Raw genomic sequence first — 15,038 nt, 5'->3', positions numbered from 1 at the left:
ATTGCCTTGATGTTCTACAATTTAAACAAGGATAGGTGCTGCTTTGGCCCTGCACCTCTACAGAGAAAGTCCTGTGTGTTTGAGCTGTTTAACCACTGCAGGATAATTGGGGTTTTATGAAGTAGAGACGGGATTTTCAATGTATTCTAGAGATTAATAGAGATAGACATGCACTGTGAGATTTTGGACCAGTCACAGACTCCCAGCCTAACCTACCTCACAGTGTTGTTGTGAGGAAACAATTGAGAGGAACTTGTAAACTGCATTGGACTCCTTTGTAGGAGAACAAGAGGCAAGATGTAAAAGTTAAATAACAATAATCCTATAGCAAAGATTATAAGGTGTGAGAGAGGCAAAAGAACGTACTTGTATTTCAACATGATCTGCTGAGTATATCCTGTGCTCTAAGAGATTTAAAAAAAAATCCACTAGCCTAAAGTAGAATTTTTTGGAGTAGTTGCACCTCCAGTTTCTTAAATTTTGCCAGGTATTGCCACAGCCTACTTTTCATTTCTTTTCTTCTATAGTAAAATGCAGGCAGGTTAGAATCCTGTGGTTGGAACGTGAGAATTCTTAAGACAGTAACTGCTGCGCTCAATATTTTGCAAATAATGTTTATTCTACATAGACTCTAGCAGACAGTGCTATTTCATAGTGAATGTTCTAAGAATGGCTCAGAAACTTGCTAGCTGTCATGATTTTTAATGTTGACATCGCACTTCTAAACATGTCAATAAAGAAGCAATGATACACATCTTTGTTTATAGGTTATACAGACATTTTCTATCAAAGAGTTTTAGACATTTTGATTCCTTGGATTGCCAGCACCATCAGTACAACGCTGCATCAGCACTGCTAGAATAATGCCAGATTATAAGGACCACTTTCAGACTACAATAGAAGCATTCCCACAACACTTTGCCTCTTTTGTTTATGAATTTTAGGGATGACCTAATTTTCAGGAAGCTGCCTACCAAGAGCTAGACAGACTTTCACAACTGAAGAACCACAGTGGTGTCTTCTTGGCTGATGAGCTCACAGGAGTGCTCAGGCAGAGCATTGTGGGTGATTTTACCATTTTTAGGAATGAGAACTTTTTAGTGGAAACTATTCAAATTTGTATTGCAATTTATGAGATACACATACAGGGACAGGCTTAGAATCCAAAATGGCCTTGTTTAATGGAGAATTGGACTACACGGGCTCAGCCCACAGAAGGCTTCTCTGCCTGAGCTTTGGAGAGCCCTGGAGAGCTCTTTGGAGAGAGCTGTAGTTCACCCCATTTCAGAGGTGTCCCCCAACTCACCATGTCATTCTCAGGGTGTTGTGGAGAGCTGCTGCAGGAAAGAGGGAGCAGGGAAGTACATTTTCTTTAGCTCAGTTAGTCCATCTCAAATCTAAATCCAACTATGATGTGGACTATGACTCTCAGAAATCCAGTTCAGCATACCTGATGATCCAGGATTGGGGAAGTTGCAGTCAGAACATTAGGCAGGCACCTGGATGCCCACCATGGATAGCTAGACATCCACAGTACTGCTGCCCTTGAAGAGGCAGCCACTGGGAGCACGTGCCTGGGAACACACAGGGACAGTGGCTGCTTCATTTCTCAAGGACGCACGCGCTTCTCACAGATGAAGAGGCTTTTCGTATCGCAGGGAATGTCATTCCAGACTCCACCCTTGTATAAGGCAGCACAGTCTTCATTCGAACCACTGTTGTTGGGCTCACCAAGCCTCCAGTAACTGAGAAAGAAAAGCCATGAAGCCCATGGGGTGCAGCCCTGCCCAGGATGCCTGCAGGGTGTGGCCCGATCCTGCTTGGGCAGAACCCCCACAGGCCAAAGTTGTGCCCAGTCAGTGGACAACTCCAAACCATGGTGTGCCCCCAGAGACCTGACACACCGCACAAAGTCACTCAAGAATCCCGCATGACTCAGCTCCAAGGGATGACCCTGGTTCTCATAAGAGAGAGAGAGAGGAAGAGAAACGTCTCCATACCACTTCTACCACACCATGCATAAACTTATAAGCTTCTCATCATGCTCCTCGCATTCTTTTTTGTAAATTAAGATGCCCCAAATATAACTTTCCTTACAAGGGAGATAAATTTGGTTGCCCTTCGCTGAACATTTTCCACCTCTGCACTATCCTTTTTGTTTAGCAACAATCAGAACTGTAAACAGTGTTTCAGATGCAGTTTTATTATGGATTCTGCCTAGTGCTGTGCAGAATGTTTTTCCTACAGTTTTTCAGCTGTTCTCACTCAATTGAATAGAAAATAAGTTGCCTTCAACTAAAGTGGAGAAAGCCAAGGAGTCTGTAGGCTGCCCAAGGCACAGCTTGTACAATGAACAGCAACCTCATAAGTAAGGTGAAACCAGAATCCCAAAGGCAACCCATGACAATTCATTGAATATTTTCTCTTCCTGTGAAATTCTTTTTAAGTCCAGAAGAAGACATTATGAGATAATTCCTTCCAAGGGAATGGGGATTATAGAAACAGAGCGAGTCAGAAGGGGGCCTGCTGGGCCATCTAGTCTGACCTCTGGCACTAGCCAGCTCTGCTCACGACATACCCACCATGTGGACGTCCAGCCTGTCCTTGAACACCCGCACCGATGGGGCCTCAACCAGCTCTCGTGGAAGCCCATTCCACACCCTCGGGGTCCTGACCGTCAGGAAGTGCTTCCTGGCATCCAAATGGAACCTTGGTTCCCTGAGCTTTGCTCCGCTGGAGCGCGTCCTGCCTTCCTCTGCAGGGGAGAACAGGTCTCTACCCATCTCCATGTGACATCCCCTCACATACCTGTATGTCACCAACAGATCCCCTCTGAGTCTCCTCTTCTCCAGGCTGAAGAGACCCAGTTCCCTCAGTCTCGCCTCATACGGCATCCCCTGCAACCGGCCACCAACCTTGTGGCCCTACGCTGCACTGACTCCAACCTGGCTATATCCTTTCTGTAATGAGGGGCCCAAAACTGAACACAATACTCCAGTTGCGGGCGCACCAGAGTCATGTAGAGTGGTAGTAATACCTCTCTTGATCTAGAAGCCACACTTCTGGCTATGCAACCAAGGGTGGCGTTCGCCCTCTTACCACCGCATCACACTGCTGACTCATGTTTAGCCTGCAGCCAACCAGTACTCCGAGGTCCCTTTCACAAGTGCTGCTCTCCAGCCACTTCTCACCTAACCTGTACTTATGACAGCTATTCCTATGCCCCAAGTGCAAGACCTTGCACTTATCCACATTGAACGCCATCCTGTTGTCTCCTGCCCACTTCCATAGTCTGTCCAGACCCTTTTGGATCTGGACTACCTGCTCCTCAGTTGTGGCCACTGCTCCTGTTTTAGTGTCGTCTGCGAATTTGATCAGCAGACTGTTCACCCCTTCTTCCATGTCGTTAATGAAAAGATTAAACAGGATTGGCCCCAGGACAGAGCCCTGGGGGACCCCGCTTGTCATTGGCCGCCATCCCAAAGATTCCCCACTAATGGTTACCTTCTGCTTTCGGTCAGTCAACCATGCCCTAATCCACCGGACAGTGCTTTGGTGTATCCCAAAACTCCTCAGTTTCTCCACCAGGATATCATGGGGCACTTTGTCAAAGGCCTTGCTGAAATCCAGGTATACTACATCCACTGCATCCCCTCCATCTAGCCATCTCGAAACCTTGTCATAGAATTCCACAAGGTTTGTCTGGCAGGACCTGTTTTTGCGGAAGCCGTGTTGTGTGGCTGTCAGTCTCCCTTCCCTATCTAGCATCACTAAATCTCTCTCTATGATGAGCCTTTCCATTGTTTTTCCTACAATGGACGTAAGGCTAACAGGTCTAATTCCCCATGTCCCTTCTACTACCCTTTTTGAACATTGGGACCACTGACGCCACCCTCCAGTCCTCTGGAACTTCACCCGTTCTCCATGAGGCCTCAAAAATGAAGGCCAGCGGGCGTGAGAGAACCTCTGCCAACTCTCTAAGTACTCTCGGGTGTAACCCGTCAGGGCCTGGTGCCTTTGTAATGTCCAATGCCCTGAGGAGCCCCTCAACTTCAAGGGGGGTGACTCTAATCTGTGCCCCTAAGTCCCCAGCCTCATCTAATCTCCTATGCGGATATCCCCCGTCCTGCTTTGGGGAGAACACAGAGGCAAAATAGTCATTTAGCATCTGTGCCTGTTCCCTCATATCAGTCACTGGATCTCCTTCCTCCTTATTTAGCGGTCCCACCACTTGTCTCCCCCTCCTCTTCCTCTTACAGAACTAATGGGGATTACAGAGTAATGGGGAAACGTACACTAGAAAGACTCCGACAGACACACATGTACACACAGGGGACCCTTGGCCATTTTGCAGTGATTGGATATACTCAAAACACCACAAAACGAAATAATACAATATAAGTAAATAATGCATGAAGAACTATTTGCTGCCCTGAGAACGAGACAAACCCCACCCCACAAAAAACAGCCTCTTCTATTTTCTTTTTCCAGGAAGAAACTTTTCAGGAAATTGGAGGCCAGATTTGGGCACAGCGCTTGTTTCCTGGAGCTGGAGACAACACTGCCTCTCTTCCCCTTGCGTTGTGGAGAATGCAACACAGGGGCTAGGCTGCCAACACTGCTGATGCTGTTGCAACCTGCAGTTGCCGCGCAGGAAAACCACACTCCTTAACAGTAAAGGAAGAAATTGGGCCTGCCTGTGAGAAACTGTTGGATAACTCCTGTTCCACTTGGGTTGACTTGCTTGCCTGATTTGTCTCCTCACAAATAGGATGGGGAATTTTGAGAGGCCTTCTGAGCTGGCCTGCAGAGGAGCCTCCAGTCTCTTGAGCTGATTGTATTTTCCTGCTGCTGGAGGAAGCTTTTGAATCAGCCACTCTTTTACCTGCTTCAGCTTTTTTAGCTGTTTCCCTCTTTAATAGTTATTATACTGTATTTTAATTTTTGTTCTTGTTCTTCCATGTTGTTGCTAGCATCCTTGGGTGCATTATTGTTTTGGGGTGGGGGGATGTAAATGGATATATACCTTCTTCTGTGCCTGGAAATGGTTGAGACTTGAGCGCACACAGACCCAGGAAACTCCCTAGGCAAGGCCCCAGCCTTCCTGCCCATCTGGCTCTGGGCTCAGGCAAGGGAACCGCTGCCACTGCCACCCCATCCCAGTATTTCCTCACACAGGGCCCCAAAGTACCATTCACACACATACCTTTCTTGAAGACGTGATCCATCCACCCAAAGCCACTCATTTTCCTTCTGCGCATCAGTCAGGCCAAGCCAGTTGGAGAAACTCATTTTCGTGACCACAAAATCCTAAAAGGAGCAACACATGCTTTCTCAAGCACTTAATGGATGGAAACCACAATTCCACTATTTTGCCCCAACCCTGGAAGGAAGGGACTCTGATTCCCGATTTTTACATGTTTTATTAGACTGTTGCATTATTTCAATGTTGAACTGAATGGTTCCATATTTGCTTTGTATTTTTAGATATGATAGTTGCTTTGGGGAACTTAAAAGACAAGAGCAGAGGACAAGCTGTATTTATCTGTTCTGCTAGGCGTTATGGTTTGTCTTTAGCAGCTGCATTTTGGTGTTTTTATCAGTTTTCACAGTTTTAAGTCTCCTTGAGTCTCCTTGCAGGGAGGGTGAGTTAAAAACCCCTTTAGTGCATTCAGTAATACTGAATCTACAACACTATTATCCTATGTGTCTTTATTTGGGGTACATTTCACTGGGGTCAATGGGACCTGCATCCTGGGAAGGGAGTGTAGCAGGGAAGTCCTTTGGCCTGAGTGCTGAGCAGGGTGGAGGGCAAGGTGTTGGGGCCACCTGCCAGCAGAGGGGGGGGGTCCGTGTCCCCTGGCAGGTGCCTGCCCACTTTCACACTCACACAGAGAAATATCCATGGCACACTGGGATGGGAGGTATAACTGGGCACGTGCTTCTCTCAGGAGTCAGCTTTACTCTCCACTCGCTCTTCCTGATCAGGAAGGCATAGCAGAGAATGAAGAGCATTCCCTGTTTTCCCTCGCCTTTCTAATCAGGGAAAGCGAGTGGAGGGCAGAATCCTAAGCCAGAACCTTGAGAAGCAGTTGAAGGCTGAGTTGAGCACTGGTTTTGTCGACTTCTCATGTTTAGGACCGCAAGTCCTCATGGTGTAGGGCCTGGGCAGCAGGTGTCAAGGCAGATGCACTGGGGCCCAGGCTTCAGGATCTGAGGCTAAGCCAAGTCTAAACACAGTCCAAAGTCCAATAGTGAAATCAGATGCAGAGTCATAGTCAAGGAACAGGCTAAAGTCCGGAACCAGAAGTACATATCAGGATAAGGCAAGGGTGCTATTCCAAATTAGTCAAAAGCCAAAAACTTAGAAGTCAACCAAAGCAGAGGAACTTGGCAGGATTCAGGAGCTACAGAAAGCGTGGCAAGGAAGGCAAAACGGGTCTGCATAGAAGAAGGAGGGGCAGATGGTTAACACCTGTCCCTCTTTCTGGTTATTCCCCCAGCCAGCGGGTTCCAGGTAGACTTGTCAACTGACTCCCGGGCCTGTCGGTGCTGCTGCTTAATGCCAGGTCGGTCCAAAATAAGGCAACATTCATCCATGATTTGATCATGGATGAGAGGGCCGACCTGGCTTGCAGCACAGAGACCTGGGTGGGTGAGGTGGGGGATGTTGCCCTCTCACAACTGTGCCCGCCCAGGTACCTGGTCCAGCACCGACCACGCCTGGAGGGGAGGGGAGGGGGGTCACTCTGGTTCATCGAGCTTCTATTTCCCTTGTGGGGCTTCCTGTCCTCTCGCGGTCAAGGCTGGAGTGCCTCCACTTGGTGTTGGGCAACTGAGACAGATTGGGGATTCTGTTGGTGTACTGTGCACCCTTCTGCCCAACAGACTCCCTGCCTGAGCTGACGGAGATTGTCTCGGACCTGGTGTTGAAGACTCCCAGGATGTTAGTCCTGGGGGACTTCAGTCTCCATGCCGAGACGGTTCTAACCGGGGCGGCTCAGGACTTCATGGCCTCCATGGTGGCCATGGGGCTGTCTCAACACGTCAGTGGCCTGACCCATGAAAGTGGACACACACTCGACCTGGTTTTCTCAACGGGGCAGGAAGAGGGTGATCTGAGGGTGAGGAATTTAAGTTTGACACCCTTGTCATAGTCAGATCACTTCCTCATAAGGTTTGAGCTCGAGAGCAGTCTTTCCCTCTGTAAGGGTGTGGACCAGATTGTATTGGTCCGCCCCCAGAGCCGGATGGATCCTGATGGATTCCTGAAAGCTCTGGGGGATTTTCCGGTTGACAAGGCTGGTGATCCTGTCGATGCCCTGGTTGAACTGTGGAATGGGGAGATGACCAGGGCTATTGACAGAATCGCTCCCAAGCGTCCTCTCCCACCTGGCAGAGCCCATTCATCTCCTTGGTATACACCTGAATTATGGGCAATGAAGCAGATTGGGAGATGTCTAGAGCGTAGGTGGAGGAGATCACGGGGTGAATCTGACTGAACACACATAAGAGCCCACTATCGGGCCTATGCTGTGGCGGTGAGGACGGCGAAGAAGAAATGCTACTCTGCTTCCATTGCCTCCTCACAATGCCGTCTGGCAGAGCTCTTTCGGGTGGTGCAAGAGCTGATACATCCGGACCCAAAGAAAGATCTCGTACCACCCTCGAAGGCCTGCTGTGATGACTTTGCCAGGCATTTCAGGGAGAAAATCGCTCAGATTCGTCACGAGCTTGACTCTACTATTGAACCAGATTCTACTGAGGAGATGCCAATGACACCGTCAAGTCCACAATTAATGGATAAATTTCAGTTGTTGCGGCCTGATGATGTGGACAAGGTGCTTGGACGAGTACGCCCTACCACCTGCTTACTAGACCCATGCCCATCTTGGCTACTTAAGAAAGCCAAGGACGGGATTGGGACCTGGATCCTGGAGGTGGTCAACGCCTCTTTAAGAGACGGTCGGGTACTTAAAGACAGCATCCCTGGTCCTAAAGAAGGCATCCCTGGATCCAGAGGTGGCCGCCAATTATAGACCGGTGGCCAACATCCCATTCCTGGGCAAGGTGCTAGAGCGGGTGGTGGCGGGACAACTGCAAACACTCTTGGATGAAACTGATTATCTGGACCCATTTCAGTCTGGCTTCAGACCTGGGTACGGCACTGAATCTGCCTTGGTCACCCTGTATGATGACCTGTACAGGGAGAGAGACAGGGGGAGTGCGTCTCTGTTAGTTCTCCTGGACCTCTCAGCAGCTTTCGATACCATCGACCTTGGTATCCTTCTGAATAGGCTAGCGGGATTGGGAGTTGGAGGCACTGCGTGGTGGTGGTTCCACTCCTATCTCAATGGCCGATTTCAGAAGGTGGTGCTGGGGGACTATGGCTCTGTGCCATGGCAGTTATGCAAAGGAGTTCCGCAGGGGTCCATCTTGTCCCCTTTGCTGCTCAACATCTACATGAAACCGCTGGGAGAGGTCATCAGGAGGTGTGGGCTGCAGAACCATCAGTACGCTGATGATACCCAGCTCTACCTCTCGTTTCCACCAATCCAGGTGAGGCAGTGGCTGTGCTGAACCGGTGCCTGGCCGAGGTAATGGGCTGGATGAGGGCCAATAAACTGAAGCTCAGTCCAGACAAGACGGAGGTCCTGTTGGTGGGTGGTTCGTGCCTCGGGATGGGAGACTTGGGCCTTGTCCTAAATGGGGTTGCACTCCCTCTGAGGGACAGGGTTCGCAGCTTAGGAGTGCTCCCCGACCCTGAGCTGTCTCTAGAAGCTCAGCTGATGGCGATGGCGAGGAGCGCTTTCCTTCAGCTTCGACTGATCCATCAGCTGCGTCCCTTCCTGGAGAATGACTGCCTGGCGACAGTGACACATGTGTTGGTAACTTCCCAATTAGATTTCTGTAACGCACTCTATGTGGGGCTACCCTTGAAGACAGTCCGGATACTTCAGTTGGTGCAGAATAGGCTGCTGACGGGGGCTGGGCATTGTTCTCATATAACCCCAGTTCTCCGTCAGCTCCACTGGCTTCCCATTGAAGTCCGGGCCCAATTCAAGGTGTTGGTGATGACCTATAAAGCCCTAAACGGCTTGGGTCCTGGTTACCTGAAGGAGCGCTTACATCCATATATGCCCGCCCGCCCCTTGAGATCTGCGGGAGAGGCCCTTCTCCGGGAACCCTCTGTGAAAGAAATTAGGAGGGTAAGTACTCAGAGGAGGGCTTTCTCTGCGGTGGTGCCCCATCTATGGAATGTGCTCCCCAGAGAGGTCCGCCTCACACCGTCGTTATTTGTTTTTCGGTGCCAGGCTAAGACTTATTTTAATTGTTAATTTATTGGTATTTATAGGATTTTAAATCTTTTAAGCCGAGATGCGCTGGGTTTTAATATTTTTGTTGTATAATTGTTATATTTGTATATTTTGTTTTTGTTGTGAGCCGCCCCGAGGCTTTGTTGCGATTGGGGCAGCATAAAAATGTTATAAATAAATAAATAAGCAAGAGAGCAAAGCAAGGCAGGGAATGGATCAGGCAGAGGTGAGGCAGGACGCAGGTCCTGGAGCACACAACAACAAGCAGGCGACCTGTCTTGCAGAGGCAGGATACACCAAGGCACAATGATACAGCAAGGCAGAAATCAGATGCAGCAAAGATCACGTGAGATGCAGGAGCTGAAATGCACTATAGCAAACAGGGGAACCTGTGTTGCTGAGGCAAGACAGCAAGGCAGGGTGCAAGCAAGACAGGAACTAGATGCAGCAAAGCTCAGGCATGATAGAGCAGAACCAACAGCAGAACATGCATGACTCAGGCAGCCTTTGGAGAAAAGAACTTTCTCTTATATAACTATTTTATTTATTTATTTATTAAAACACTTTTATGCCGCCCCATTCGCCGAAGCCTCGGGGCGGCTTACAACAATTCCCTCAAAGCTCCTAAGCTGGCACTCATCAAGAGGCTGATGATTCCACTGGGGCCATTCCAGTCCTGGCCAGATAGTGGATCGGAGCAGTCCAGATCCTGACAGCTCTACAGAACAAATGAATGAGCAATTCCTGCTTATTAGAGTAGTGAAGCCTGGATTTCCTTCCTAGACTCTATGGGGAAAGGCTAAGATGAAGAGGCTGGAATTCTTGGTTTCCTATGAAAATCTGGTGGGTATCCTGCCAGGGCAATGGGAAAACAAAAGATGGGTTGCAGGAAGAGATCATGCATAAGCTCTTTCACATCACCTGCTCCTGCTTGCTGTTAATAATGATCAGATGGGCTTCAAACTTTGTACAGAACTGTGTAGCATTTTGCCATGTCTTTGGAATTTCTGAGAAGTAATAGCAGCTCCCTTCAAAAGTATGCCAACGTGGAGGGTTGCAACTGCTATAGGAATCTGAAAGAGAGAATGGTTATATAGAAAAATGATCAAACAAGAAGAGTGGCCGAAAAAGAAAGGCAGACCAATAGGAGAGACTGGCATAATACTTTTGGGACTGGGTGGCAAAAGATATTTTAAAATACTTATTTAAAAATAAATATATTTTTTAAAATAGGCATGTAGGCTGAGCTCCTTTCCCTTTGAATTCCTGGATTTAATGCACACCCAAATAATATGGATAGCTAAAATGGGAGCAATATGGGCTGAAAGGAAGGACAGCTGGGTGAGCATGACATGCTGTGCCAAGCTGGCTTATAAGCCTTGGTAGCCTACAGCGCCATCTGAACCTGCAATGGGTGTGTCAGGGTGGTTTAAGTTTGGGTTATTAGACACCTGGACAACCCACGGCTTGTCGTGGGCTTCACTTGACCCACGTTGGGTTGGCATGTCCTGAACCCTGATATCACAACGCATCAGGGGTCAAGTCAAACTGCTCCAGAGCCGTTGGGCAAAAGTGGCAAAACCCCTTTTCTGTGCTAGCAGCACTGCCACAACTGCTGGTAGCAGGCTAGCAGGGCTAGCAGGCTACCACAACTGCTAGCTGACCCAAAAGTACCAGTCAGCACTTGGGGGCAGCTGGCCAAAGCTTCCCCCAGCCCTACCACAAGCTTCTTTGGACTCACTGGGCTGAACTTAGCAGTTTCAGCCTTTCCCCACCGAGTCCGCTGAAGTCAGCTATGAAGCTGGCCACCATCTGGCCTGGGCTAGCCTTCAGCTGACCCCTCCAAGGTTCCTCAGCAATACTGTGCTCCCTAATTTTTGCAACTATTGGCAATTTTTAAAAAATCCTGCTTTTTTGCTACTATAATATAGTACCATTTTTAGATCCCACAAATGATTATCTCCACATTTACAGTCCAGTCCTATTCAGAAGTAGAGTATGAGGCCATTGAAAGCAAATAGTGTTTGTTTAGTTCTGCATAGGATTTCCATGTTCCTGTGGAATCATGCCATGCATTATGGAAACAGAAACTAAAGGGCTCTTCTCTTGACTGCCATCTGGGTCCATCATGGATATTTTTGTCTAGAGGTTTTTGTTGGCTAATTCTGTCCTGACAATTCTGCTTGCTCTTCTGTTAGTTGTTGGCCTGTTGTTTCTTATACTTACCCATTTTATTCTGCAACAGATTCAGTTTTTCTTCAATTCTCAGTATTTGTTCCTTCACTTTTCTATCTTCTTTTCTTTTTTCAATGTGTTTTCCTAACTCTCCAAGTTCAACTTCAAAAGCATTCTTTAATTCCTTGATCATCAGAAAGGCTGTTGAAAATTCACAACTTTCCTGCAGGGAGCTGAAATTCAGCTTCCTCAGTTCCAAAAATATGGAAGTTTCTAAAAGGGAAAGCAAGAAACATCATTTCATGAGCTGCCATGGAACTTTGCACGGTTGCTATGAGTCCCCCAGAGCTAAAGTGTAGCCAGAAATGTTGAGGTGACCAGGCCTGAAATGGGTAGGAAAACTGCAGAACAACCAAAACATACATGCAGTGAGCCCAATATGTTTGCAGTTACTTGACTGCATTACATGTCCGAAGAATGAAACACAATGCTACGTTATGCAGTACGTGCTTGTCAGATATCACCAACTCCTTTGTGCTCATTAGCCAGTTTACTTCTTCTGAGTTCACTCCTTCCTGTGCACACTTTTCCTTGCATCTGCCTCTGCAATGCTACAAAGGCTAGAGACAAGCCTAGCTTTGGAAATGAAAGCTGAATGGTCAGTAAGGGGCATAGGCCTCCTTAGGTCCTCCTGGGGCTGCAGGTCAGCTTGGCTACAGCATGGAGTTCAAGCGGGAACTCCTTGTGTTAGATCTTCCATGATGCACTCCAAAACAGATCAAAGGAAAGCAAACCAGCAATGTTTATTAAGAATACGGCTGTCAATATTACATGTGTAAGGCAGAACGCCTTGGAACCGTGCAGCATACAATTAGAACAAAGCTTTAATAGTTTACCTCTTCCTTTGACAACTTTCTCATGGGCCCCTTCCCTCCCAAGGCTGGGAAATGTCCTCCTTCCATTCACACCTGATCCAAGGATGACCCTTTCAAGATTGTCCTGGTTCCTCCATGTTCTCACTTATCTAGGAGCACTTCTCCTACAGCTACACACACACAGGTTGTCTCTTGAACGCTGTCTTTGTCAGAACAAAGGAGGTATCATCTTCTCCACCACTGGCTTCCCTTTGTCCTCTTGTATTGGGACTTTGGAGAGGCTCCACCCATGATCATGCCACCAATAGGAGGTCAAAAATGCAGGCTGCTGTGTTGATCCCCAGCATCAAAGCTGCTCTAGCAGGTTTCCTCTCCACCAGGGCAGCCCTTTGATAAAGCAAATCAATCTCAAATGCCCAAATACATTGCAGTATAGTGGGGAAGGCAGTATTGTTGCTGCTGGGGAAATTCACTTTGCACCCCCCCCCCAACACTCTGTGACTGTGAGGACCGCAGCTAAGCTCAGAGGAAAGACGGAGTCAGCATCCCTGCTCGTCCAAAGATGTGCTGGTGCTGCACCAGGCGCCGAGCCCTCGGAAGCCACAGGAACGCTGTGCCTGGCCTGGGGCCTGTTCCTGGGAAAAGAGACCAGCCTCTTTCCCCGGGAGAATTTGTGACAGCGGGAAACTGGCAATGATCGGTAAGTCAGCAAAGGGGAGAGTAGGGGAGAAGCTCCCAGACCATGCAAAGGAAGACAGCACATCGATCTTTTTCATGCTCAGCCCAGCCCCTCCTTGCTTGCTGCTCCTTTCAACGGTCGAAGCATTTTCCAAAGGGCAGCCCTGTTGAGCTCTTCCGGTAAAAGCACCAGTGAACGATTTTCAGGTGTGACATTTAAAGACTAGCAAATTTATGAGGGAAGACCCTTTTGTGACAGACGGTAGCCCGCCGAATCAGAGGCATGGAGTGCTACTGAGAGTTGCAGATGTAATTATATCACCAGAAACCTGGATACAGGAGTGTTTAAAATCAGACTGCATGTATTAAGTGGCTCACCTTGTGCCAGGATGTCTGGTTAACGGCAGCAATCACATGGGAAGGACCACTGCAAATAATGTGGTTGTTACTATCCATACTTCCTTCCTGTAATTTCTTTCTGATCTGACCATGTCCGACTTCCTGCCTCTCCTGCTGCCTCAGGCGTGCTGCACACATACATGAAACTCTCCGTTGCATTCCATGCCACCGAGAGAGTGACACAGAGTCACAGAAGCTTATGCCAGTGCTACTTCGTCATTCTTTAGGATGCCCGAGTGTGACCTTCCACATCTTCTTTCCCCACCAGGTGTGACTCCCCACATTCCCCTCCTTTTCCACCCTCCCTCCCGTTGCTGCCACCTCTTAGAGCCGGAAGGTGGCCGCTGCTTTCTCCTGCCACCCGCACTCACGCTGGGAGAGAAGAACGATGAGCATCAGGAGACAGACGCCCACGGCAGCCACGAGCACAGCTGTGTGGCGCTTCTTCCAAAGGTCTTTCCATTGGGGTGTGGCAAAGGAGGACTGAGCTGCAGGGAAAAGGAGGAAAATTTGGAAAACCTGGGACAGGAATTCCAGAGCAAAGAATGAGGGTTGCAGCAACCTAGAATGCGATTCTCTCCACCCTGGCACCTTCCAAGTCCCAATACCATGGGAACTGTAGTCCAGCACATCTGGTGGGCACTGACTTGGAGGAGGCTGGTCATTCCCAACCATTGGCTGTATTGGTTGGGGTTGATGGGAATTTGAGTCCAATAAAATCTAGAGGGCTACACGATGCCCCCCCCCGCCCCCACTATAAAGGAAGAGAACTGTGTGCATTCCTCTGCTATACACAGCAGCCAGCAGAGGGCAGCAGTCCCCAAGCAACCAAGCCGTCCGACTTCTGCCTACCTGTAACAGTGCTAATTTCAGGGCCTGGGGGTTCCGGCACTGCCTTTGGCTCCTCCATTTCACAAGGGTGGGTGATACAGTCATAGCTGCTTTCTTCACTGACGCTTTCGTATGCATCCAGATTACTACAAATGCCTGAATGGAGTAGGGGTGGGGAATAATGGGAGGAGTTCAGTCGAGAAACAGACAGGAAGCAGAAAAACAGGACCAGGTGTGCGGTTCCCCAGCCCTTCCTGCTACAGAGTAAACTCCGCTTCCTCTTGCTTTTGCTCCATGATTAGCTTGCCTTGGACTGGGACCCCACTCCTGATTTCCTTCACCTCTCTCACCAGGCTTCAGGTGGGCTGTTCCATTTCCTCCCCAAGCGCATGACCAGCTTTTCTACATAAGGGTTGGGTGTGTACTCATCATTCCATGCACACGGTTGTTTACAAGGTTAGACAACATCATCATCATCCAGTTTCCAATCTGTTTTTAAACTGCACTTTTGCAGGGGGTTTTGGAGCAGGGGTTCTTAAAAGCAAAAGAAAACACATTTCCCTCCTTGTGTAGTTATGATTTCCTCTATAGCACACTGCCACCTAGAGGTTATGCAGCAGAAAAGCAGGAAAGGACATGGTCTTGGGATAGGCTCTGTACCAGGGGTAGCCAAACCAAGGCTTGCAAACTGCATGCAGCTCGTTGAGTGTATTTTGCAGCTCACAGATGGACCAAAAAACTCTGATACAACTTCTAATCTGAG

The 15,038-nt window shown here is 48.6% G+C and overlaps 1 protein-coding gene across 1 annotated transcript; it reads right to left on the bottom strand.

Moving 5' to 3' along the window:
- Positions 1–1,609: 1,609 nt before the first annotated feature.
- On the bottom strand, positions 1,610–14,354 carry LOC123035666 (CD209 antigen-like protein C). Its single transcript, XM_044454089.1, has 6 exons — positions 14,297–14,354; positions 13,816–13,932; positions 11,544–11,765; positions 10,239–10,396; positions 5,207–5,310; positions 1,610–1,745 (listed from the first exon to the last, which is right to left on the bottom strand). Exons 1-6 carry the CDS (start codon positions 14,352–14,354, stop codon positions 1,610–1,612), a joined length of 795 nt encoding a protein of 264 aa, XP_044310024.1.
- Between the last annotated feature and the right edge of the window lie 684 nt (positions 14,355–15,038).

Source organism: Varanus komodoensis, unplaced genomic scaffold (assembly GCF_004798865.1).
Source record: "Varanus komodoensis strain SLA01 unplaced genomic scaffold, ASM479886v1 scaffold7_1, whole genome shotgun sequence".
Classification (NCBI taxonomy): Eukaryota; Metazoa; Chordata; class Lepidosauria; order Squamata; family Varanidae; genus Varanus; species Varanus komodoensis.
Note: the sequence above shows the minus strand (reverse complement) of the source record. Positions and strands in the feature narration are given on the sequence as shown.